The 27,914-nt window shown below is 40.5% G+C and overlaps 1 protein-coding gene across 2 annotated transcripts in view; it reads left to right on the forward strand.

The window, feature by feature from the left end:
• BEND5 (BEN domain containing 5) overlaps window positions 1-27,914 on the forward strand; it is a 694,656-nt gene that overhangs the window by 541,987 nt on the left and 124,755 nt on the right. For both annotated transcript variants that reach the window (XM_053392494.1, XM_053392493.1), the window contains exon 8: window positions 8,299-8,413. In XM_053392494.1, coding sequence (XP_053248469.1) covers window positions 8,299-8,413 — 115 coding nt within the window. The remainder of the gene's footprint in view (window positions 1-8,298; window positions 8,414-27,914) is intronic.

Here is a 27,914-nt window from a genome sequence, read left to right on the forward strand (position 1 = left end):
TGCATGTCAGCAAAAACCCACTAATAGAAAGGCAGGCTAGACAACACATGTCCTCTGAAATATTAAAGAGTAGTGTTGTGTAATAAAACAACCCTTGGTAAAATATTTAAAAATAAACATTGAACTTCACCTTTCCTCACAAATTTTTCTACAACTTGTCTCTCACACAACTAAACTCTTTTTTAAAAAATAAAAACTTGGTAGCAGGACCCCCCCATGCCTAAAATAAGTAGTGTTAGCATTCACATTGACCTTCCATTATGGATTCTTTGGGGCAATCATCCTTTCTAGAGAAAATTCCCATGACAGCACAATGCTTGATCTTGTCGATATCTATTATACGAGCCAACATGGGTCATTTATCAACATATCAGAAAAACTTCAGGACAGGGGCTTCAATGAGTAATTCCGGTGAACAGCGCTGTGGTGAATATGCATTGTGCACAGAAATGTGTTTAATACTGGCATTACCCATATATTTGGTTTTGATTTTCCAAATAATTAAGGTGAAAATAGAGGATGTTGTTATTGTAGTGGTTCACACATGGAATATTTATTTATATTTATTTATTTATATTTCTTAGATTTGTATGCCGCCCTTTATCCAAAGTTCACAGTGCACAACATAAAAATACAAAATGAGAACACAAAATGCATAATGAAACAAAAACAAACCAATAAACTCCCCTCCCACAAACACATTTTTAAAAACATTTAGAATGTTAATCAGCCGAAGTTTCTATATGAACTAAGAGCATGGTCTCTATCCTGAGAAATGTACTGTGTACAGTAGAGCACAGTTAAAGTACCTTAGTAGGACCAAAGGAGAAAGAAGATATAATAGCTGAAGCATATATATATATATATATATATATATATATATATATATATATATATGAAGAAATGCTCCTCTCCACAGCACATAGCTTAAGTGCAGTGTATGAAAAGTTTTCTGGAATATTTTAAGAGGCACTTGAAAGAGAGGGCATGCCAGCATTATATATATTTTTTAATTAAATATTTTCTTGTTTTACAGAAGTATGTGTAATGTCTCTCATATTTTTTCCATGTAACATTTTTACAAATCAGTTTCATTTGATGAGACATTAGGAAGAAAAGGGGTGTAGGGGGGGAAGATGGGTGGGGTCGCTATTTTGCTGAATGTATGTAGGGTTTGGTGTCAGCATTGCTCGTGCAGGTTCTCTGCTGTTCACTTGTGTTCCTTGGTGGTGAGAGAGGGTGGGGTTGGCCTAGGGTGTGGTTGTTTGTTTGTGATTGGCTTTGGCGATCTTTGTTTGTGAGTGGGGTAGATGGGTGGGCATGCCAGCATTATATGAAGGAATTCAATGTGTTAGGAGCATACAGAAGGAATGGTGAAACCATGGGATACGTTTAGTGTGAGCAATCTGAATAGGCAAGTTGTATAATTTTTATAACAACGTTTTGGTCATAGATCAAGGAAGCTTAAAGGAACACTACAAAGGGAAATACGAAAGATCAACAGGCGATATCACACGTCTGACACCAAAGTTGTAGAGAAGCCTGAATCTGTTTGAAGCATTAGGAGAGTAAAACTATGTCTGTGTGTCTCTCCCCCCCCCCCACTTTTTTGTGTACAGTTAGTAGACTGTGTTTGAAGAAGGAGGGCAGCAAAGAAATAAAGCGTATTCATTTTGGTACTGCCCATTGCCTCTGTAATAAATCAGACTATTGGCTTACAAAATTTGCAAAGCTTGCTGTGAATTTGACTGAAATACCACTTCTATGTTAGCTCTAATAAATTATTCTATGTATATTTGTTTATTACAGTAACAATGGAGTCTGAAGCTGCATTTGAATCTGTGCCTATATTATTACTATTGTATGTTGTGCCAGCCTATAACACAATATGGTTTTCAGTAGTTGTGGCTCAAGCATATCTAATACGCTCACTTTTTGCCTCTAAACCTTTTTCTGAGTCCATGGATTTGGGATAGGCATGAGTGTGATGTGGAGGTGCCATAAAAAAAGACTGTATTGAGCACTGCTTTGAAAATCCTCACTATTTAATTCTGGTCTTAGGCGAAAGGTAAATCTCCTAGAAGACTAGCTGGCTATCCACAACATTTTTCAGTATCTTACCGTATCTTATAGTTCTTATGCAATAAGAAGAGGGCAATTTTGAATTTAGTACTGGCAGTAACTTTATGTCCTGAGAAGCAACTCATGCATTCTTTTACATATGCAACCAGACAGTAATATAACTGAGATTATCCTAATTGATCCTGTCTGAGCTGAAAGAATGATGGTTATTTATGCTTGAGTCTAGCAATGCAATGGAGAGCTGTTTTCTTTTTGAATTTCCATTGGTTTCTTCCAAGTTTTATTTGGATACTACCAAAAGAACAGCTGTGGTGTTATTATATTTTATTTTTGCATGTGATTTTCCATTCAGTCTAATGGAGAAAGCAAATATATGTTCATAAAAATATGTGAGTTATAGCCAGTTATGTCTCCCTGCAAGTGGAATAGATATCCATGAGTGGAATGACCTCCCTCTCAATTCCTTTCCTTTCCCCTCCAGCTGCCCATGTGCCCCCCAAATATTCTTTGGGGGGTTGGGAAATGCTCCTGAGCAGATGTGGGGCACATGGGGGAGGAGAGGAAAGGGGTCCAGTCACCTGAGTGGAAGTCCATTCAAGTGATGTTGTATATCACATTCCACATATAGATACAGTTCTTTTACTGACATAAATAAAGAAGTATCCAGCAGAGCTATGCATATGTATCAGAGCAGTACAAGCCCAATATATTTTGTTCCCGTAAGCAGAGCACAAATAGTGCTCTCAATCCATATTGGGGCCACCATTTTGTTCTACCCAAACAACAGTTCCTACCCCCCATGGCACCACCTGAAGCAGGGCACTCAACCCTGCTGCATGGGAGGGTTGGACCTGTATAAATTCATCCAGAACTGAATGCTAGTTTGAGGAATTGATCTTTTAGCCATCAAGACATCTTTTCCCCCTCCTTCTTTCAAAACTAACTTACTTATATTTCATGTTTGGTTTGCTGATTCAAACTGGATCACACCATTTGACCAGGAGCAGCGTAATAATTCCAAAATCCAAACAAATATATGGGAATACATTTATTATTATTTTTTTAAAAAATAGGGCACTAATTGGCAACCTAATTAATCTGCTCATCTGTGAAGAGAAAATATATTGCAACAAGTAGTTCCATTTCCAGAAGTCATCCTCAGAGGTAACATTATAGTGGTCTTGTTTTCTTCCAGCACTGCAACACGGTCCAACGCCTCAACAGTAGCATAGGTCAATTAGTGGACAAATTAAGCAATTATTAGCCACTAACAAGGGTGACTGGCATCATTAGTCTTCCTGTTTACCAGCAAACTGTTATTCTAATAGAAGGACCAACAAATAAATTAGGGCATCTGTTCTATCACAGAGTCTGTCTTCAAGTAAATTATATTAAATGGACCTGGTTTCTGCCAGATTCTTCACCTTGGTTTAACGAAATACAAGATATGTTTCTTGCTGATTATAGAAGATGTAAGTTTTAGTTTGCATTGATTAATTAACACAACAAGCAAATTATTTTAGTTTTAAACCTTCTTGATCTGAAGGCTATCATCTTCATCTGAAAGAAAAGCTTTGAGATAATAATACTGACTGAGTCCTCACTATAATTTGATTTTGGGGTATTAACATACATATAAGGAAGGTTTCATTTGCATCTTTGTCATGATGATCAATAGACCATTTCTTTCTTGTCTTTAGAACTGAGATTTGCCTTTGACTTTTGCTATAAAGGTTTTAAGATACAATCTTCATTGAAGGCTGTCATAATGTTTGTTTTTGTTTTTCTTGAAGCTGGATATATATATATATATATATATATATATATATATATATATATGCCTATTTCCCCATCCTCTCAGCAATTTCTTTTGTCTCAAAACCTCTCAGTAAAAAAGGAAAACATAATGGGAAAAACATTTGGGAAATGTAGTTCAAATAAGGCAGCTGTATACGGTCCCAGTTTTTAACACAGAATAATTGGAAACACAGAAACAGCATGTTTAATGGATACTTGTATTGTTGAGGAAAGTGATGCATCTGTAACATCATGTTTACCCCACAATACTTGCACTGAAATGGTTTTCTCCATTTCTGCCACTGTAACCGCTTAGATCTGTTGTGTATAAAGCAAACACTCATTATGCCAAAATTGGTCAGTTTTGAGAGAGCATTGCTTTGAATCCTTCCCATCGCCATGTGCCTCAGTTCTGCCAAATGGATTTTTAATGTCCTTTCATGCAGTGCATATTAGTTTAACACCAAATGTTGACTGTATTATAAAAAAACAAAAAAGAGAGAAGGCTTTCCAAGGCATCCAATTAGTCTATACCAACCCATTTTGGAAGTACAGTGAGAAGCTATATTTCTTTCGTATTCCATAGATCTTTTTCCTCTCCTATTTTAAACTATTCATATGCCTTTCTTTACTTCCCAAGAGAGATTATTCCAAAGTGTAACATCACATTAGAGAAGTTATGCTGATCAGATTTGATTCTCATTTCCAGTTTGCTTTAATCCAACCTGTTACAGAAATTAAATGACAGACATGTTGGTAGGTGACAATTCAGTACAAATGTTCAGCTTCACAGAGTAGCCCTTGCAATATATAGAGTAATTTGCCACATTTTCACCCCACTTTCCCTCTAAATAGCCCAGTGCAGCTTAGATGGGGTTATCTGATTTTATCATTGCATAAAGCCTCGATGGTAAGTTAGGATGAGAGATTGTGATAGACGCAAATCTACTCACTTTGTGAGACACATGGCAGAAAGAAAATTTAGTTCCCCTGGTTCAAGTTCAGTATTAGAGACTCAAGACTGCATTTGCTCTTGATTAGAAAACTTCTGTGCCTTTAATGAGTTATGTTGAAATTCCACATTCTCATTTAGGACCAAACTAGATGTGATACTAATTGTGTGAATGTAATTCATAGGTATTCTAGTGTAACTATATTCAGGGCCCCATACAAAGTGGCCTTGCAGTATAAAATTGGAATACCTGTTGAAGAATTCACTATAGCGAAGCACAACTTGCTGCCTTGCAGATACCCTAGACTGGGGCATTCACAAGAGGTCCTGTGTAGGCCATCCCACCGCACCACCCTGAGCTCATGAGTCATCTTACCAACTATAGCTATATACCCAATGAATCAGTAGTTCTTCCCAGCAGTGAATCTCAAGACATGATAACCTAGAGTCCCCTAGCAAACACAAAGGAACTCATATCATCTCAAATCCTATTTGTATAGAAGTTCCCTTCTGTTTAGTTGGTAGGAAAGCAGGAAAACCTTCTTGAGAGCTGAAGAATTCAGCGGTGGGAGGTATGGCTTGTGTTTGCACAGCTCTCCTACCTTCTAGGAGACCTCCTGTGTTTATCAGCTTTCTGCTTTTCTTATTCATTTCTTTCTTTCCTTCCCTATGGTGACATTCTCTTGCAGTTAGTTTTAGCTGCTAAATTGTTCTCCAAGAAATGAGAGCTGGCTCAGGCCAATGGCCCATTTAGTCAGGCATCTTGTTCTCACAATGACCACCTTGGACCTGAGCACAAGAGCACTCTCCCCTCCTGCAACTGATATTCAAAATAATAATAATAAGTGCCTTCGACTATGGAGACCAAACATAGGTGCTCCTCTCTATAAGTTTTTCTAGAATTTTAATTTGTGCTTTCAGAGCAACTAAACAAAAAGGATAGTGTGACTAACTTCCCTTGATATCAAATGATAGTGATGATTTTATTTGTACCCCATCCATCAGACTGGGTTGCTCCAGCAACTATGGGTTGCTTCCAACATATATAAAAGCATAATAAAACATCACACATCAAAAAAGCATAATATAAATGCTAGGTAGCAGACTCCCTCAGACCCTGAGCAAGTTCTATTTTTTGCAGACTGGAATAGAAAAGGCAATGAAAATTTCATAGCTCACATGACTCCACCCATAGCTCTCTGGAGTGCTTAAGGACCAACAGTGGCAAAAGCAGGCGGCCCCATGTGGGCAGATGCAGACAGTGGGTGGGCTAAATCAGTCTCTTCAGTGGGAAACGTCTGGCCATGGCCTAGCCCTACCACTGCAATATCAAGTTAGCTATGTCAAACTAGGTTAAGATGAATATTTTGAGTATCGACAGTATCTAGTCTTTGACAAGACTTCAATTGCCTTCATTATTGGACTTGCTGGATTGTATAGGCTGCAAAAGAGTATTTTTGAGCTAAGTAATGCCTAAGTTGAGAAGAGAATACTCCCTGGAAAAGACCCTGATGTTGGGAAAGATGGAGGGCACAAGGAGAAGGGGACGACAGAGGACAAGATGGTTGGATAGTGTTCTCAAAGCTACCACCCTGAGTTTGACTAAACTGCGGGGTGCAGTGGAAGACAGAAGTGCCTGGCGTGCTCTGGTCCATGGGGTCACGAAGAGTCGGACACGACTAAACGACTAAACAACAACAATGCCTAAGTAACTCTTAAGTAACTTAAATTTATTCGATTCAAGAAACATATCTCTTCTGTACCAACTTCAGTAAGTAGTACAAAGCTTTTAGAGAGGCAGTGACCATAAAGCACCCTAGTTGACTCATGCATACAGCATGTGGAAGAAATCTATATTGTTGTCAGATATGTGCATACTGATTTTTGTACTGCTGAAATGTTTAATTGCATTTTATTTTTAATGTATTTTTATATCTTTTCATTGGATTGATTTTGATATATTATAAGCTGTGGTGTGACCATACTGAAATTGAAATACTTTATTGTCACTTGTACAACTTGTATACGATGAGATTACATGAGCACCCCCCACTCAGCTCTCTTAGTCTTAATTCCCCTCATTTACTGACACACACACACCAAACCTGAAAGTCATTTGCCCTGTTGTTATCTTTTCGTTCAGCAGCCTAACAGCCCACAGATAGAAGCTGTTCTTTACCCTGTTGGTGCGACTAACCATGCTTCTATATCTTCTGCCTGATGGCAGGAGATCAAGAAAGTGACGGCCAGGGTGTGAATCATCCCTGAGACTTTTCCTCACTCTCCTGAGGCAACATTCTTCCGCTATTTCATCCAGTGGATTCACGGGACAGCCCATAATATCTTGTACTGTATTCGCCACCCTCTGTAGGCACTTCCTATCAGATGATGTCAAACCAGCATACCACACCGTGATGCAGTATGAAAGGACACTTTCTATTGTTGACCAGTAGAAGGAGATCATCAGATGTTGATTGACATCGTTCTTCTGCAATACTCTGACTCCATCTCTGAGGAGATGGAGTCTCTGTTGGGCTTTCTTAACCACCTGGGTTGTATTTAGTTTCCAAGTAAGGTCTTCACTGAGATAAACTCCTAGGAATTTAAAGGAAGAGATTCTCTCCACACAGCCCTCCCCGATGTACAGCAGGGCTAGTTCTCCTCTCTTCCTCCGAAAGTCCAACACCATCTCCTTTGTCTTGCTGATATTAAGGTGCAAGTTGTTCCCTAGGCACCATGTAGATATTTTTTGGACCTCCCCTCTATACGCTGATTCGTCTCCACCTGTTATTAAATCCATTATGGTGGTGTCATCTGCAAACTTAATAATTGCAGTAGATGGGTTAGATGATACACAATTGTATGTATACAGTGAATACAGGTAGGGACTTAGCACACATCCTTGTGGTGTGCCAGTGCTGATTTGTAAGGAATTAGATGTTACATGTCCAATCCTCACTGTTTGTGTGATGGGCGGGATATACATTTACACATAAATAGATAAATTATCTGTTGTCCATTCAGAGCAGCATCCTGGGTATTCTGTTTTAATTTTAGAATTTTAGTTTTATTATAATGCAACAATTTTCATGTAAATATTTATTATGTAATTTGGAATGTGTTTTGTTTTTCTAGTCTAGATAGGAAAATCTGCCTTGAGACATTTAACTTTGGGTTGAATGAGAAGGATGGTGTGTAAACTGTACATAGGAAGGGGATGGGAACTGAAGCAGTACTAATCACCATTTCTACACATGTACAATCAAACCAAAGTCTACTCATTTCTTTCATAACTTCATATTAACATGCGGAATCTATGTTCTTATTAAATTAGTGTCTGGGTAATGGAAAGCCTTTGTGAAATCTAGTCAGCCAAATGCCAGAATTAAATATATATTGTATAACATATTTTGAATTTCTGATTTATAATAATGGCAAATTAATATTCTTTCCCCTGTTTCTCCCAGGTATCATTGATTTTCTTGTGAGTCCACATCCAATTGCCAAAGTGTTGCGTGATCATTTGGTCTTCAAGATTGCGCCGATGCTTAATCCAGATGGAGTTTATCTTGGCAATTATAGGTATGAGTTTTCATTCCAAGACTGTGGAAGTTTGCTTATAATGTGTATTTTAATTAAAGCAAATATTGTATGTTGCCAGATAATAGGGGTGAGAGGTTAAAATGGCGGCACAAGGTTCCATCAATTCAACTTTATTCAGAATAATAGATTGATGATGAAATGTTGTTTTTAATACTGCATACTTTCTTGAATGCAGGAGTCAAATTTCACTATACTTTGTTCATCTTTGTTTCATTTTGCCAAAAACTAAATAAAAAATATCCCAACCAGCCAACCTTTACACAATTTAACTGGAGTTTTCCTTCCTCTTTTGGAGTTACTCAACAAAAACTGAGTGCATTCCTCCCAATTAATACTTTACTTTTATAGCTTTGGATGCTCTGAGGAAAGTAGTAATGTTATCTTGTGTTACTTTTGCTCCATTTTTCATACCTGAAATTCCTCTTACCCTTCTCAGTAACTCTCAGGCCAAATCAGGTGTTCAACCAAAGCACATGGTATGTCCTGGGACCATACCACTTAAGAATCCAGGGTGGAAGAATAATGTTGTAAGCCTCCCTGCATTTTGAAATCAAACAATTCAGGGAGAAGCTTTCAATATGGAAGCATTCATGTGAAGCATCATTCAGGCTTCCATTTTGAAGTATCATGAGGCCTTCTGTGGGGAAGGAGAGATTAATGCTCAGAAATTGGTGCTATAGGTCAGATTTTCTATCTGTGAAGCACACAAGTTCTGTTGTAAATGCTTGGATGCTGCTGAGAAGGCCCCATGATTCAAGAATTGTTTTGCCTCTGTAGTAGAAATTTGAGGTAGGGGTAAGATTATGTTGTAGCAATAACTGTAATAACTACAGTGAAGTAACTTTTGTTACCTGCATGCATTCCTCCACCCTTCATTGATTTATTTTATTTTGATTTTTTATGAGCAGGGTTATGATAATTTATGGTGACTACAACTGAGGTGCCCAATATTTCTTAGACACATCTGGCCCATCATTTTCAGTGTCCCCTGAGAAGCTAGGTATTATTACAAAAAGAAAATTATATTTCGTTCCTTAATTGCTGAACTGATAGCACATTATAATTTTAGCCTTTTCATCAGATGCAGGAAATTTAGCTATTCTGAAGTAAAAGGACTGCTAATGAGGTGGATGGAAAAGCATTAGATTTGCTTGCATTTCACCACACCATTTACAAAAATGCCTAATGTAACTAATAACTTAAAAATGAATATAGTAAGCAGAATGCTGCCTATTATTGGAAGAAGGATATTAAAATCTTGATAATGTGAATACTTGATGGCTATTGAATAATTCACAGCAAGAGTTTCATTTGCTGAAGTTTACTGAATGACCTTTTATCAGTCCCATTTGAAATCTGAATTCTGGTACTCCAGTAAAATGTAGTTTCAGTGTGATCCACCAATTAATTAAGTCAGTGTTTCTGGACTTAAGTTAATTTTGCTGAGAGAAGTACCCTGCCTAAACTGAATTACACTCCACACCAGTAGCTGCCTGTGACAAGGTACTTAGTACCTTATTTCTAGCAGTTATGGGATGTATACAATATCCTTTAAATGTTAGTCTAGCATGGTCAGCATTAATCAATGTCATTTATTGTTGGGCAGCAAACCAGAATAATTTCCCTATGTTGCCACTATGCTGTTGAAGATAAGGCTGTATTGGCCTTATTAGTTATTAGCCATTTTGCCAGGTCTTAGATAGAAGCAGTATGCTGGCTCTATGCATCCTGTGCTCTTGACCCTGAATATATTTGTTTGAGCACTTCATATCATGCTGATTTGTTGTTGTTGCTGCTGCTGTTATATTTATAACCCACCCTTTATTAGCAGGTCCCAGATACATTTCCCAATGCAAACTAATTATCCCACTTCCTAAACATTTATTACTTATCTGTATTGTTTGATCTGTATTGTTGGGACGTGGGTGGCGCTGTGGGTTAAACCACAGAGCCTAGAACTTGCCGATCAGAAGGTCGGTGGTTCGAATCTCTGCGACGGGGTGAGCTCCTGTTGCTTGGTCTCTGCTCCTGCCAACCTAGCAGTTCGAAAACACATCAAAGTGCAAGTAGATAAATAGGTACCACTCCAGCGGGAAGGTAAACAGCGTTTCCGTGCGCTGCTCTGGTTCGCCAGAAGCGGCTTAGTCATGCTGGCCACATGACCTGGAAGCTGTACGCCGGCTCCCTCGGCCAATAAAGCGAGATGAGCACCGCAACCCCAGAGTCGGTCATGACTGGACCTAATGGTCAGGGGTCCCTTTACCTTTACCTATTGTTTGATCAAATTGTACAAAGTGCAATCCACAGGAACTTAGACAATACTAGTAGTACCTAGAACTGGTTGATGCCCAGACACTTTATTGTTCAAGAGGATGCAGCAGAAAACTTGTGATTTTGTTACCCAGTCAACATACTTCTGTCCTGTTTCTGCATCCATGTTCAACTTTTCTGAAAAGCACAAAAATCTTTTGAACATTTATTTCTCTTCACAAAATACACTGTTTCCTACAAATTTTCCTAAAGCATACATTTTTATACTCATTTTATCTTCTCTATACATTTCAACCTAAAATATGCTTCAGGGGTGATTTTTTGAGCCAATAAATATTTCACAAGATTCTGCAGAGTGTGAAACCAAAGGATAAATGCATTCTGATATACATACTCATCCTGAAAGTGAGAATCAGGTCCGTTTGCTTAACAATGTGGACCAAATGAAATCTTCACGCATTCTCCCTGAGAAACATTCAGATAAATACGATGCCATAATCTTTAATGCTTGGCAACTTCTGAGCAAGATCCTTTTTTGGATTTTGGAGATGTCTTTCCGTCTTTCCCAGCAGTTTACCATTAACACCTTCTGGATATATTCCGATACCTACGGCAACAATAGACAGGCCAAGGAAAGGCAACATAGTAGTCTTGATTTAAAAGCTGCACCTCCTGAGGCCTGTGCTGAACTTTCCTTTATCCCAAGCTTGCTCTAAACTTGTCACTGTGTAGCTGAACGAGTGAAATCTGTTCCTGCAGGCGAGACGGCTGTAATTGTGCCATCTTCAGCTTAGATTAGTTCCAATTTGTCATTCTCACCTTGCCGAGATGAGAGACCCCAAGATGGCATGGAAGGGAATATGTTTTTTAATAGTGGCAGATCTCTGCTGAAGCACCCTTGAAATGCAGTGACAAGGCAGCGGCAAAAGATGCCTACACTCCCTCTGAAAGCTTTGTAGTCTCTGAATCGGGAGCTAGCAGGTAGCAGCTGCTGTTCTCTATTCCACACCCTTTCATTATTGCTTTCACTTATTTGCTGTGACAGTGACACACGTTGGGCAAGGAAAGTATACATGCTAATTAAAACATGCAGACCTGTCACATCTCAAACCTGAAATCTTTGCAGTGTCTGTGCTGGTAGGGAAAGGTCTTTCTGCTGCTCTCTCTCTATACTAGCATGGTGTTAAGGGTCAGAAGTGATAGAGAGCTGTCTAACTTTTATAAGCACCTTCCTATTTCACTTCAGCGCTTCCCATAGGATGTTCTGAAGCCCAAACTGAACATTACATACAAATGTCTGTAACAATAACCCAATAAGCATATAATAATAATAATAATAATAATAATAATAATAATAATAATAATAATTTATTATTTATGCCTCGCCCATCTGGCTGGGTTTCCCCAGCCACTCTGGGCGGCTTCCAACAGAATATTAAAATACAATAACCAATTAAACATTAAAAGCTTCCCTAAACAGGTCTGCCTTCAGATGTCTTCTAAAGGTCCCCAATAAAATATTTGAGCTCCCCCCCAAAGTTGATGGACATTGCCATTCAAATGGTGTGCATGCACCACATCATGTGATCGATTCTGTGGGGCAATGCTTCCCTGCTTCCCTCTCCCCCCAATATTTTATTCAAGATGGCACCCCTGGTGATGAGCAACATGGTTAAGTGACCCCTTTCCCCACAGCTTTTCCTTTCCTGATCACCCTCACCTCACTGGAAGATGTGAGATGGATGGGATCTTCTCAGTGATCTAGTCATTCGCAAATGTTTAGGTATGCCTTATGAGGATGTGGAAACAAGTACATATTATTCTTATCTCAGCACATCAGTTCAGTCCCTCTAGAATCCAAAATGTTTTGCTTCTCAGCTCTGCTTGTTGTTCAACTCTTTTGGACAGGATTGACTCCAACAGACAGGAAGGGATCGTGGAGGGGTATCATTTTCCCCATTCATATCCCTTAGCTTTCAGTCATCATATATTCATATTTAATGTATATATATCTTCTTTCCCCCCCCCAGAAGAATTGGCCTTACTACTCCTTCACACCCCCAAATTAGTTTTTTTCCTATGGAGTCACTCTTGTTTTTCACCCCAACTCATGTCATCCCCCTCCCACCCAATGTATATTGAGGAACACCCACCGGCAAATCAATGTTCCTCAAAATGCATTCTGAACTGGCTTTAGAAAAAGAGCAATATAATTGCCCATTAGTATTCCTAGTATCCTACTAATAATGAGGCCATGCAAAGCCCAAAGGGAGGCTTTTAATAATAGGACAGGATGACTTACACCAACAGCATTTCGGCATAGCGATTCCTTCCCCTGCATTTATTGAATTTTGTGTTGCATAACCCTAAAATGTTTAATTCTGAATTTAATGCAATCACAGTTTAAAACTGTATATAAAGCTGCACCTGCCACCATTTTAAAACAAAGGAAGTCTGGTGGCAACTTAAAGCCTTACAAATTTGTTATGTAGTTTGCAAACTATAGTTTGCTTCATAAAATGCAAGTTCCTGAACTATATGCCTTCATAAATTTGTTAATTTTGTTACTAAGCTGCTAAGATTCTAAGCTGCAAGAGGCTAACATGGCTACTCTTCTCTAAATTTTGAAGCTGAACAAATTGGGTTGGATCCAAAGTTGTGCGAGCAGGAAGTGCTTTTTTGTAGAACTGTCTCCCACGATGACACCACCCACCAAATAGGCTTTTCTGAGAGTGCAAGAGACTTTAGTGAAGCAAAAGCAACAGAAAATATTTGTTACATGAGCGGTCTTCTACTTGTGGAATTTTAGATCCTACCAATTAATGTTATTAACCTCAGACTAGTACATTTTTGCCAGGTAGGAAAAAAAACTAGCTTTTCCCAAGGTAGCAAAACAAAACAAAAACCATTCCAGGCATGCATGGGAGATAAGCTGGTAAATAAATCTTTCAAACCCAAGAGCACACACAAGCATGCAATGGTTACTTAGAGATTTGTTCCTCTGAAGGCCATCTCACAAAGGGAGAATAATAGTGTCCCCAGTGGATGCTGCCCAACCTGAAATCATCACTCAGTGCAAAAACCAAAAAGCCCAAACTTTCTCCTTCCCAGCTGGCATCGAACTGAAATTATACTAAGACCTGCTAGGAAGAGATAATAAGGAATCACAATCTTGTTGTTTATATGTGGAAGTAGCACAATCCTTAGGTGAGGAATCTGCAAGAAAGATGGCAAAAAGAAAACCTTCTGTGGAGTTGAGAGCCTTTCCTTTCTTTCTGAGTCACTATTCCCCCTTTTATCTCCTCTTCACATGCTCCTGGGAGAATGTGCTTTTCCCCTCCTTTGCACTCTGGTGAAGATAGTGAATGCTGATGAGAGAATGCCCTGCTAGGGGGATGCTCCAGGCAGTCATTTGCTAGACTTATTCTTAGGAAGTTCGCAATGTGCCCAATTAGTTGGGGGAAGCGGTGGGGAGCCAGCGTTAACAAATTCAGTTACACCCACCTACTTTAGAAGAGGAATGCCACAAAGCGCCACTCTTTCTCTGTTTTCACCTCTGTTGAATGGGGCTGGATACATTTTTATTTTTGTTATTTGCAAAATATAGTGCCTGTGATACCTGAAAGAGGATTCAGTATTATTTCTACTTTCAAATGGAATAACATGGGGAAATGTGAGGACTGCCTACTCTATTGTCCTATTTCCCCTAACCATCCACAGCATTTTTTTAATTGGCTCTCATTGTTGGTTGATTTATCTGACCCTCTAGGATATTATTGTAAAATTTATGGCATTCATATCTGTATAACCTGCCTTGGAATTTAGGATGAGATAGATTTTTTTAAATAAATAAAACAAAACAAAACACACAAAGATTGTGATTGGGTGAATGGGAACATGGGAATGGCTTGTATATTTCATTATTCCCCCCCCCCCAAATTCCCCTCTACCTTTCCTCTAAAGTTAACATTGTATCTTATGGGCCTTGCCACAAACCATTGTTAGCTCCAAACCAAGCTCCCTGTTCTTTATTGTTTCACCTACTCAATGACTGGCCCTGATGCTGAAAACAGGTTTCAGGATTGAGATCAAACATTTGAGGGCTGAACACTGTCTCAAGGCAAGAGCCCCTGTCCCCTAGTCCATACCCAGTGTTACACCTACTATTACCAAAGCATTCGGGAGTGCCGTTTCAATGCACCACCAGATGAACATGACATGTTAGCATTGCAACAGTGGTTTCCCACCGCCATCTTCCTTTGGCTTGAAGAAGAATTCACTCTCACATGGAAACTTGTTTCCACATTTACAGTATCATCCTATAAATTTCTACTCAAAAGTAAGTTTGTGTGAATTCAATGTGGCTTGCTTCCAGGTACATGGGTAGCATATTAAAGGTTCTGTATGACACCCCAGTCCTCTTCAGGGATTCAGACTGAAAACATAAAGGCAAATGTGTGTAGGGGGCAAGGGGCATTTTGCCAAACACACCCCCAGCAGTGCATTTTTCAGGGGGTACTCAAGGGTACACAGTACCGGCACCTTTTTCCCCCTAGAAGAAAAGCACTGGTGTGGCACTTACTGTAACAAATTTATGGTGAGTACCAGTAATGACCCCAGCCATGTTCCCATACTTACTAGGCTCATCCCCAGGGCTGCCATACATCCAAATTTTCCTGGACATTACTGGAATTCCAAAGGCAGAATAGATGTCCAGGGGGTTTCCTTAAAAAAGCTCAACAACAACTTTCGAGGTGTTGAAATATGGTGACCCTACTCATCCCTGACCTCCTGACATTTTCATGTTTAGTGTGGCAGTCTGGAGGGGACTTGTGAGCAGGGCCGTCTTAAGCATATCCGGCCCCGTGGTGCAAAGCTCCCTCCGGCACCCACCCACCCCATTTCCCAGAGTTGTCCACCTTTTTCTAGGGAGGATGGCGCTGCCAGCGGGGCTGGAGGAGGTGGGCAGTGGCTGGAGGGTGGCTCCTCTGGCGGGGAAGAGGCAGAGGCTGGACACGGCACCTCCCAGTTCAGCTGGACGCTTCATGCTGTGGTGGCCACAGCAGATGAAGGTGACGGACGTGGCACTGCTTCGGTGCAGCATGGCTGAGGGGGGTTAGGGTGGCGAGGCGCCGCGGCCAGCCTTCACCTCTTCCCTGGCGCCCTCCAGAACTTGGCGCCCTGGCACCCCGCGGCACTAGCCTCTATGGGTAAGACGCTCCTGCTTGTGAGCATATCTGGCTGAACATTCTTAGGATCTTCCTAAAACTGAGAGCTCTGTCTTAATGTGAGCTCCCAGTCAGGGCCAGCCCACCCATGAAGCCTACCCACTTCAGATAGCAGAATCCCATGAGGCGCCACTCCACCTTCTAAACTCATTAATCCAAATGTATTAAGAAACCCCTTCAGACTTTCCTGCTGAATGTGGGGATTTGGGAGCCCCTGCGTCACTGAGGGTGGGCTGGTGCATGTGCTCCTTTGTGTTCCTAATTCAATCCCAGACACATTCATTCTCATGAGATCAACACTCACTATCATGTCGTAAGGGCAGATTTGATAGTTTTGTAATAAACACACTGCCTCTTTCTCTGTTGAGCCCAAGTCTTAGTTTTAGTTTCATTTCATGTATGTGTAATTTATAAATTACTTCAAGTTGTAACGGGGAATATCCATCTCAGGATGACAAAACAAAGCTCTTCAAGGGGCTTATTTTTCCTAATTAGGCATTTGTCATTGCAAGTGCTATATAGTATCATTATTATTTATATAGCACCTAAAAGTGTATATAAGTAAACAATCATAAACCTACGAATAAATGTATTGGTTTATTTATGTTTCTAGGCGTAAAAAAATCTATAATTACCAGGTACAGCCACAGCATAACTGCTATTTAATGACAATTCCTTTTTGTTACCATAGAAATGGGTCTGGAATAGTTACCTATAATTTCTCATTCCGATACCTCACACATGTTGTATTGCAGAATTACCATAGTAATTGCCTATTAGTCATCATAAAATAAGCAGTTATCCTAAAGATATCTGGATACTGTGAAATTTCTCTTCAGTTTCTTCAAAACTTACCACTGCATGCATTCATTTTCCTCTTGCAGAGTCTGAATGACAAAATCAACAGTACAATTATCTCAGTGAAAGGCAAAGCTGTGGGGGCATCTCTGTGGGCTCAGCATTGTGTTCAGATGTGGGAAGCGCACTAACGGGATTCCACTCAGTCATGAAATTTGGATTGCTCCCAGTTTCTCATCCTAATCTCTCTACATCATACCCTTGTGGTTATGTCTATAAACTAATAATTGAACAGTATTCTGTCTATTAAAATGTATTTACTTACATATTTTAAATATTTCTTAACTGCCCTTTGGAAGAAGATTCTAGGGCAGTGAACAAAAGTGCAAAAGCAATTCACACAGTATAGATATAATCTTTTTAAAAAACCTAAACAACAATAAATAATAAACTAAAAATACTAAAGCTAAGTAACAAAAGCATAGGCTCACAGAATTGTAGAGTTGGAAGGGACCACAAGGGTCATCTAGTTCAACCCCCTGCAGTGCAGGAATCTTTTGCCCAACATGAGGCGCGAACCGATGATCATGCGATCTAAGAGTCTGATGCTCTAGCGACTGAGCTGTCACAGCAGTTCTAAGCAAAATTCCATCTCAAAATGCCCAGACAAACAGGAAAGGTTTAACTTTGCTCCAGAAAGATTGTAATGTTGCCACTAGACATGTCTTTCTAGGGAGGACATTCCAAAGTTGGGCTGCCACCACAGAAAAGGCCCTCTCCTGTGTGACAGTATCAACGACCTTTGTCCTTGAGAAAGCACAGAGTACAGTATCTACTACCTTTGTACCTCTGCAAAAGATCCTAAGACATAAGCAGACTGGAATGGGAAGAGACACTCCCTCAGATACTGGGTCCCAAGTGGATTATTTGTTTATTTGATTTCTATACTGCCCTTATTCATAAGTGATCTCAGCACCTACACAAATATTTATACATTAAAATTGTAAAAGAGTTACACCAACATAGATAAGAGACTCCTCCACCTTCTTATGGAAATTCATAATGACATATCGGCCAGAGTAAAATTTGGCCCTCTGGGAGCTCTTTCTGATTCTTTCCCTCTGAATAAAGGGGTCAAACAGGGCTGCCTCTTGGCCCCTTTTCTATTTAATTTCTACATTAATGACATTGTTACAATCATGAAGGCCCTAAACCAATCTGCCCCCTCTTTACAACAGCGCAAGATCCCCATATTACTCTATGCGGACGACATGGTGATACTGTCTTTAACCAAGCAGGGCTTAAACGACATGCTCAGAGGGCTCATGACATATTGTGATACCAACTCCCTCCAAATCAATTTCGCCAAAACCAAAATTCTTACTTTTGGCACGAAAACTCGGAAGCCATTCTGGAATTTTGAGGGCCACTCTATTGAATATTGTTCAGCATTCAAGTATTTGGGCATCACTTTTCAGCATGGGCTTAGTTGGTCAGCTCACCTAAATATGACCATCCTGGCTGCCCGTAGAACCATCAAAGCCTTGGAGAAATTCTTCTATGCAAAAGGCGGCCAGTTGGTTCCTCCAATAAGAAAAGCATTTATCAGCAAAGTCCTCCCGATGTTACTGTATGGGGTTGAAATCTGGGGGTGGAATTTAAAAACACTACAACGGCTCGAGATTCTACAAAACTCTTTTGCACGAAAGTTACTGGGCCTCCCCAAGGGCTCGGTTGCTGCACAGTTAAGAACAGAACTGGGCCTCCCCTCTATTGTTGCGAGAGCCCACATTAGAATAATTAGTTTTTATTGTAAATTAATCAAAGCCCCAGGCTCCCTACTAGCCAGGCAAGCCTTTTTAACTTGTGCTTATAACAACAAATGGTCCAAGGCCATGGAGATTATCACGGCACGATACTCCCTCCCAGATCTTGACACGCTGTCATCTTGGGACCATCATAATATCCGGGCCTGGATTCTTACAAGAGACGAGGCCATGGACCGGGCACAGTCCGCCACAGCTCGCCTCTCTAAGTGGCTCCCTAAAGTGAAAGTAGTAAGATCACTTGCCAACTACTTGATAGACCTGACGGAGCCCAATTTGAGAAGAGCATTTACCATGGCCCGTTTCCATTCTATACCCACGGCCTTCTTGCAGGGGATTTACTTTAAGACCCCCATTACTCAGCGTCTATGTCCATGCACAATGAATGAAGTAGAGGACTTCATACACTTCTTTTTCTACTGCCCTATTTATGAGCTAATAAGAACTAAGCTCCTCCTCTTGATCCCACCCACCATCACATCTAAGGAAGACTGTTTGAAATTCCTTCTTGTGGACGCAAATCCCCAAATTTCACGTGGGGTGGCAATCTTTATAGTGCAGGCGTTGAAACTTAGGGCTACACTGACTGGGTAGTGTGTCCCAGACCTGGACCTGTTTTAATTCTTTGTATTACCTTTTTAACCTAATGAGCCGAGCCTATTTTGGGGCCATTATATGTTTTATATACATCTGCATTTTAGATTCCCGGCGCTGGCAACTAAATTTTTATATTATTGTTTTAGGGTAATTTAAATGTCACAATGCCAGTAATATCGTTTGAATTCTGTTTTATCAGGTTGCTTCTCTCTAGCATTTTTGTCTTATCTTGCTATGGCTGTATGCTAATGCAATAAAGGTTTGATTTGATTTTGATTTCTATACTGCCCTTATTCATAAGTGATCTCAGCACCTACACAAATATTTATACATTAAAATTGTAAAAGAGAGTATAAAAAAATAAAAACAAATCTGAACTCCGTACCAAATCAACAGCAGAAAGGTAGTCCTCAATTACAAATGGGCAACACTGGCTTTGTCTTCAGCTGGCACTAAAACTCATACAGTATTGGTGCCAGCCATATTTCTGGCAGGAGAGTGTTCCACAATTGGCGTGCCACTACAGACAATGCTCTGTCTTGAGTCACCATCCACTGTACCACAGTTCCTGATGGGACTTCCAAAAAGACCTCCCCTGCAGATCTAAGGACCCAGGCAGGTTGATATAGGGAGAGATGTTCCTTCACATATTTGTCCCCCAATTTATTCACAGCTTTACATGTCAGCAGCAACCTTGAAGTAGACTGGTAGCATATAGGCAACCAATGTAGATTTTACAGGTCTCTGCTATTCAAAGCAACAACCAATGTGACCTCTGTTGCATTGGTAAGATTGGCAGGGTATGCAACCGATGTCTTTCTTTTGGGGTGGTACAGCTGATCAGGGCAGTGGTGTATCATGGAGGCTACAGGGGTGGTTGCCCCAGGTGCAAAATCATTAGGGATGCAAAATTTCAACAACCAGGGCTGCCTCAACACAACTGCACACTTCTGTTGCAGGGCTCCGTTGAAAACCGCTTCTCCATGCAAACCAGAAAGTGACCTCTGCAGAAAACAGAATGGCTCTCCCCCGTTCCCCTTATTTCTGTGCTTAAATGCATAGGCCATCTGTTTTCCTTCCTCCCTCCCACTAACCCACTCCATGCAGCCCCAGGCACTGGCAACCCACTCTATGTCACTGGATGAGGAACAGGTAGTTTTTCACTTACTGTGAAAAATTATCAGAAATTCACTCCCCAGGACACCCAAAGATTAAAACAAAAACAAACAAACAAACAAACAAACAAAAATCCCACATGTTTTAAACAGCTTTGGCACAACCCAAAATTATATGTAAGAAGCCATTCCCTTACTTGTAATTAGTTACATTAAAGGGGCTGAGAATGAGGTAAAGAACTCCTTGACTTCTTTTATCACCCTTTGGTCAAGGTGTACTAACAGGAACTGCCTTAGAGATAAGTACCATCTTTTGCATGAAAATTGTGGTTCAAACATGTGTGTATCATACACATGTTTATGCATATATATGCATGTATATATATCCATTCTGATTTCACTGTTCATTTTGCTGACAGTTTTAAGACAGTTTTTCAGTCATTTTGAGATTTTTCTTGCCGTTGCTTTAAAAAACTCCCTTGTAAAATGGTTGTCATCTCTTATCTTAAAACAAATACCAGCTTGCAAAAGGGTTTCTACTGCCTGATGCTGAAAATGCTCTTTATATTGATGTGGTAACTGCTCATTTAAACCATATTACAGCTCCTGAGTATTTTTCAGTTGCTATTGATGTGACAAATTCTCTTGCACAGAGGATTGCACCAATCAATAGCGTGTGCGTAAGCGCTTTAGCAACAAAACCTCACACTTTGGGATGTCAATTGAATCTGAACCTTTTTAGCAACATTGAATAAAGCATCCTTTACTTTTCTTTTGGTGCAGAAATGTCTAATTTAATCCGGCATGTATAAAAGGCTGGGCAATTTTGTGGTGGCAGTCTTAATAATGTGTCATATTGTAGCTAGTTTGAGTGTGACTGCTCTGTCCTTCACCTTCTAGTAACATTGATCTGAAAATACAAAGTAACCCATTTCCTCTCTTGAGAAGATGGCAAAAGGAGACCTAATGTGAGAGAATTGAAACCATAGTTCTTTTTATAACTGCCATTATTCCTCCAGGAATGAGCCATGCCCCCTTAAAGCAACAAATCTATTTATTTTCCATTTAAACAGCCTTGATCCTGATTGCTGCTTTAGTCATAGCCAATTTCTAATCAACTGAAACTGGAGGTTTATTTTGCTTAAACTCCATTGAAATATGGAAATACGTTTTTAGATTTCCTTCTTGGTCTTTCCTTGACCCTTTTCTGGGCTTGTTTCCACTTTCTGAATGGCTTACAGCTCCTCTTTGTATTAATTAAAGGATATGTGTTTTAATGAACCTTTGTTAGGTTTTCTTTTGTTCTGATACTTGTGCATTCATCTTAGATATGGAGCTCAGCTCTCTCTGGGCTTCATAGTGGCAAAGCCTAGTCCAGAGCCAAGCCATTTTATAGGCCTTTTCTCCATCTAGCAAAACTTGCAGCTATTTACCTATCATGCCCAGGCACTGGTTCCTATCCCATCATTGCTTGCCTACCAAATATAACTCTCTAGATCAGTTGCTATACAGTAAATTCATTTCTGCCATGATAGATAGCCTCACTGCTGTTATCCATGCTCTGGTGGTTAATTCCCAGGCTGGCATTTGTGGGGCTACCTTTGAAGACAGGCTGGAAGCTCCAAATAGTTCAAAATGTAACTTTCAGACTGCTAACAGGTACCAAGAGTTGGAAGAGTTTATTACCCCAGTTTTGAAACAACTTTATTGTCTTCCCTGTTCTCTTCTGAGTTCAGTTCAGTGTACTGATACTTGACTTTAAGGTTCCATATGGCCCTTCGCTTGTGTAAGGTAAACCATACCCTCCTGCCCACAAAACCATTCATTGAGGTTTGCCCACTCTCTCCCACCTTAGGATCTCCAGGCAGTGTCTAACCAGAGAAAAAAAGCCTGGATCCTTGCCTATGAAATGCCCACCCCAGAGATGCTCACCTGGTGCCTTTTTGCTTTCATTCCAGTGCCAGATGAGGCTCTTCCTGTTTTTCCAGACTTTTAAAAAATGGTTAATTTTCAAAATATTACCTCTTGTGAGTCCTTATGAACTGGAGTTTTGCTCTGCTGTTGTATTATTATTGTTTGTTGTTGTTGTCGTCGTCAATACTTGCATTGATCACTTTTGAAAGATGTCCACTGACCACTGGAGGGCAGGGTAAAAAGTTTTGCTAATTCAATCACCATCTTCTAAATTCCATAATTACAAAAAAAAAATTTGTATTGAATGCTCCTTGGACAAGGAGCTTGCCCCTTTCACTCCACTCTGTTGTTACATACAAATAGAAATCATGGCCATCAAATGGGCATGATTAGAAATTGCAGACAAATTTGCCCAAATTAAAATGCTCTTGGATTCATCTAGGATGTGTCTTAGGGGTTTTTTCCCCCCCAGTGCCATGGTAACAAGCATTCTTTTCTCTCACAGTTTCCGTAGTCTTGCTCCAACTGAGGTGAGATTAGATACTGCATCAATATGAGTTTGTTGGATTTCTCAATGTGACTGGAGGAACTTCCTATTCAGGGTTTCTGATAGTGTGGGCATGCATAGGCTATTTCAGACATTCCTCTGAATGCTTGTAGGGCTAGAACCAGTGTATGTGGATGGACATGCTCCTCCTCTGTCTTTTAAGCATGTTGTTGTTGTTGTTTAGTCGTTTAGTCGTGTCCAACCCTTCGTGATCCAATGGACCAGAGAACGCCAGGCACTCCTGTCTTCCACTGCCTCCCGCAGTTTGGTCAGACTCATGTTTGTAGCTTCGAGAACACTGTCCAACCATCTCGTCCTCTGTCGTCCCCTTCTCCTTGTGCCCTCAATCTTTCCCAACATCAGGGTCTTTTCCAGGGAGTCTTCTCTTCTCATGAGGTGGCCAAAGTATTGGAGCCTCAGCTTCACGATCTGTCCTTCCAGTGAGCATGTTAGGGGTAATATTACTCAGAATCTTCTTTGGTTGTTTTGTTGTTGATTTATTATTATTTCTCACATTTCCTCCAAAAGGAACCCAGGGTAGCTAAAAATGATCTGGAATTTGATAGCTAGGATTCTTACTTATTCCTTGAAAGACATTAGGCAAAATACATGCATGCATACATAATTTTATTTTTATGCCGCCTTTCAACAGTTCAAACCACGCTCTAGGCAGCTTACAACCTGAGAAAATTACATCACTACAACATAACAAAAGTGGTCATAAAAATAAATAAAGCATGGGAAAAGACAGAAGCAAACTGAACAATTTCCACATAAATCACAAGAAGATCTGAAATAGATGCAATCGAACAACACCCCCCTCAAAACACACACACACACACACACACACACAAAAACACCCAACCCAAGAGTCTGTTCAGCTGCTTCAGCTTTTGTAGCTGGAGTCAGTCAGGGCCTCACCTTTACAGGCCAGGTGGAAATAAAGCCTGAAATGCGGGGAGTAGGCCCTCCCTGACTCACAGTCAATATGGACTCACAGCCAAACATCACAGCAGCAGCTTTTGGTTATTTAATTTGTATTTTTAGGTGTTAGGGCAGTGTCAGTAGCAGAACATGAAAGCAACCCCATTATAGTCCCCGCACAGCTCCATCTGCAGCACAACTGTACAATCAAATCAAAGGAAAGTGAATAGTAAAAGTTGATCACTTTTAAGAGACAGCAGAAAAGTGACTAGACCGTGCTTCATCTTGTTGTCATTTATTATAGGCTGTGGTGCTTAGGACTAGCAGGGCAGGTCCACCCCATCAAAATGCGGAACTGGGGCAAAACTTGGAACTAGCAGAAGAGATGTGGGATTCTGATCAGGGCAAAGGTCCTGCCTGGTGTCCATTTTTGCACAGATTTAAATTTGGGCAACATTTCTATTTGTGTCTTGTGAAAGAGCTGAGATGGTTTGTGATGGATTGTAGGATTGCACAGAAACATTGGAAGCTGCCTTCTGCTGCCCATTGGTCCATTCAACTAAGTATTGTGTATACAGTGACTGGCAGTGGTCCTCCAGGATTTCAGAAAGAGGTGGATCCCATTCCTACCTGGAGGTGCTAGGGATTGAACCTGGGACCTTCTGCTGGCAAAGAAGATGCTCTGCCATGGGGAAAAAGCTTCCCCAATGGAAAACGATGCAACCATATTAGTGAAAGGTCGGTAAAGAGAAAATATGCAAATAATAGATAAATAATAATCTTGCAGCCGGGTCTGCTAAGAGATCAATGGACAATAAGTCAGTTTATTTAATATTGCAGGTGAGCTCTTGCAAGAGCAGATCACTTTGATTTCTGCTCATTTGTTTGATCTTGCAACTGAACTCTTCTTACATTGGCAGCCACTTAGCTTTCGCTGCTTTGCTTAAGGTTGTTCCCGATCTGCTCTTGCAACATGGCAGTTCAGATTGCTTTTCCAAATGTGATGTACTGAGATTCTGACCATGTTTATAAAACAGGCGAGAACTTATCTTTTGATTCAATACAATTTGACTTAAGCCTAGCTATAAGCTGTGTGTAAAGCGATTACTTGACCTAGGACAAAGAGACACTCTTGAAAGTGGTCCCCAAATCACTGAGAGGAATAGCACATTAGAAACTGTTGGTATGCAGAAGATGTGGGATAACTATGGATCCAGGAGAGGGAAGCATTTTATTTTATGTCTCCCTCATCCTCCTAACAAGCCGGAAGGGATGTGTATTAATAAAACCGTAAGCGAATTAACTTGCAGCTACTCAGTGTTAACCTAAGTCCCCAGGGAAAAAGAAGAAGCATTTATTTCAGGTTGTGCAGATCATAAACCTTCTGCCTTGTATAACATCCGTGCTCTGGTTACTAATGGACTCTTCCCCCTTTCATTCCTGATGTGGCCATTGAGCTGATGAATTGCACAGATTATACAGTGATAATGGATGGGGAAGGGGGATTTCAGCAGTCACTTTAAGCAAAACACGAACAGTAAATTTTGCTGATTCCCTCAAGCGCACCTGGAGGAGTAATGCTGTGTTGATGCAGAGGTGAGAGGAATTCAGGCATTTTAGGGGAAACGTGCTTTATGTGTGGGTCCTGCTTGAACCTGTTGAAGAAGCATTTAGTTCTGGCCTCATCAGCTGAGCTGCAATGGTTCCTCTTTCTACAAACCGTTCTCATAAATGTGTGTGGGCAAAATAAACAAGCAGTTACTTACTAATTTATTGCATAGGATCCAGGCATCTTCCCTCAAGACAGAACTACGGTTGTAGGGATTTTGAGTTTTCTGAACATTGCAATGTAGAGAAGCTGCTTGTCAACATTTCTGAGCACCGCAGTGGGGAGAAGGTGGCTATCAATGATGCATGCCTTTCTAGTGAGTGGAAGGTGTTTTTTCTTAAAGGTTTCTACATGTTGTTTGCTCCAGTATACCTGGTGAAGAAGATTTCAAAGTGCAATCAAAGCCTGTAACGCTTGCTTACCAAAGACAGATAGGGGGATGAGTATTCATATCACAGGAACTGCTGTCTCAGACATCTACTTCTGACATCCTTCTTGCACCATTGCTATTATGACTGGAGTGTTTTTAAGTGAGCATCACAATAATGTATTTTTTATAGAGGCACATGTCAGAAATCCAGAGGGAGAGCTTCAGTGGTGGGGTCTGACCAGGAACTTGACCAGGAGGGCTCTGATCCATGGCCTCTTCCTCCCCCTCATCATCCTTTTCAAGGTCCTCAGTGTTGGAGGTCCTATGATACATAAGGGAGAAGACCTGAAAAACACTGAAGTTATCTGAACCAGCAGCCAGTCACCTCAGAAGAACATCCGTGTCATTTAGAACTGTGCCAATTGGATACAGCATTTTCTGAAGTTATGAATTTCACGTCATGACAAATATCTGGCTCATCTTTCAACAAAAGCTTAAATAGAGAACAATGCAAATGGATGCTGAGAATCGAATATCTGTTGGGAATATACGAGTTTATGTATTTATTAGCTAAGCTCTTGCATAACAGGGGAACGAATAACAAGGCAAATATTGATATTCATGTCTACTTGATGCAACAAAATAAAAGCAGGATTAACAAATTATGTTAAAATAAATTCACGTACATGTTGCACAGTGGCACCTTACAGTGATGTACTCAATCTGGGAGAACAACAACCCCCAAATGCACATAATCATTATTGGTTCAGATATAATATCAAGTGTGCTGCTGGGCATCTGTATTGTAGCTTTTTGGATTAGAGATTTCATTAAACTCTTTTGTCGGAAGTCTTTTCATGCAAAGTTTTTCTCCCCCCTTTTCTCCTCTAACTTTCATTCCATCCAATTAATTTTTCCACATCTTTGAAGCTGAGCCAGGACCACTGAGACTTTGCCTGGACTCTCTGAGAAGCCACTGATAGTGGTACAGACGTCACACTGGGCAACAGGGCTCCTTTAACTGCAGCAGGAAAAGGCAGGAAGGATATGAGAGCCCTTAAGCTCTTGGAGTTCATTGATTAGAATTGAAGAACTGGGAGAGACGATTGATGCAGGCCTTTCATTTTCATTCCATCCCCACACACCCTGGGAACACCCCATAAGCACATACATTTATTCAGCAGCTCTGCACATATTAATATCTGTTTGCTGTGTAGCTGATGCCTAAATAAAATGAAGGAAAATATTGCGGAAGAACAACCATTCTCCCCTGCTGTTTGGTGGCTATTGTACAAAAGACTGGGAGAAAGTACGGCAGCAAAACTTTTACCCAGTAGCATGAAAATAATATTCCAAAGGATGGGTAAAGTAGCAATATCATACAGCTAACATCTGTTTTGCAGGCTACAACAAATGCCCTAGAAGCTGAAATTAGAGTTTGTTTTAGGTTTCTTCTTCTTGTGTCTGATGACACAAAACTGCATTGTATGGACGCGCCTGACACTTGGAGCTGGTTTGCCTGCAATGTTAAACTACATTTTAAAATGTCCTATGGTTTAGTGAGCATGAGCTGCTGCTCCCTCACTCCTGACTGTTCTTTGTGGGAGTGGGGGGGGAAAGACAAACATGCCGGAGTCTGGTGTGGCTTAACATGTGGATCCAGGATCATGGTTTGTTGCACTCAAACAAATCATGAGTGGTAATCATAGCTTGGCTTCTGCCCATGATTTGTTTCAAGAGAAACAAACCATAAGCCCAGGTTTGCACATCACAGCATGCCCACAGGCAGATTTAGGAGAACGTGCCCAGTTTTGGTTGTGCTGGGTGGAGAGCCTTCTGGGTACTGCAGGGGACGCCACAACTGTGATGTAGAATGGAAGGCAAGAGCAGGGGGTGCCAAACTTTGGCATTGCACAGGGCACCGCTGAAATTTCAGACCCCAGGGTCTACCACTGGCATGCCAGGTGCTGGCTTGTTTGGACTTGTTTACGCTGGCCAGAGAACCCCTCCAGGAACCGGCTGCTTTTTTTGTTTGCGTTTATAGCAATGAGATGCTGAGAGAAACCAAAATCATTAGATCTGCCCATCCCTGGTTACTAGTTGATTAAACCATGGTATTTTGGCTTCAGCCAGCACCATATGGCTCATCTATTTTTTGAAGCAAGCAAAATCCATTTTAATTTCAGCATCCCTGTTTCATCTGTTAGTTCCAAAAGTGAAACATTAAACTCTGTTCCTGCAGCAGCACTTTTGAAAGATTCCTGCTGGGAGAGTCCCGACA

This window comes from Podarcis raffonei, chromosome 6 (assembly GCF_027172205.1).
Source record: "Podarcis raffonei isolate rPodRaf1 chromosome 6, rPodRaf1.pri, whole genome shotgun sequence".
Taxonomy (NCBI): domain Eukaryota; kingdom Metazoa; phylum Chordata; class Lepidosauria; order Squamata; family Lacertidae; genus Podarcis; species Podarcis raffonei.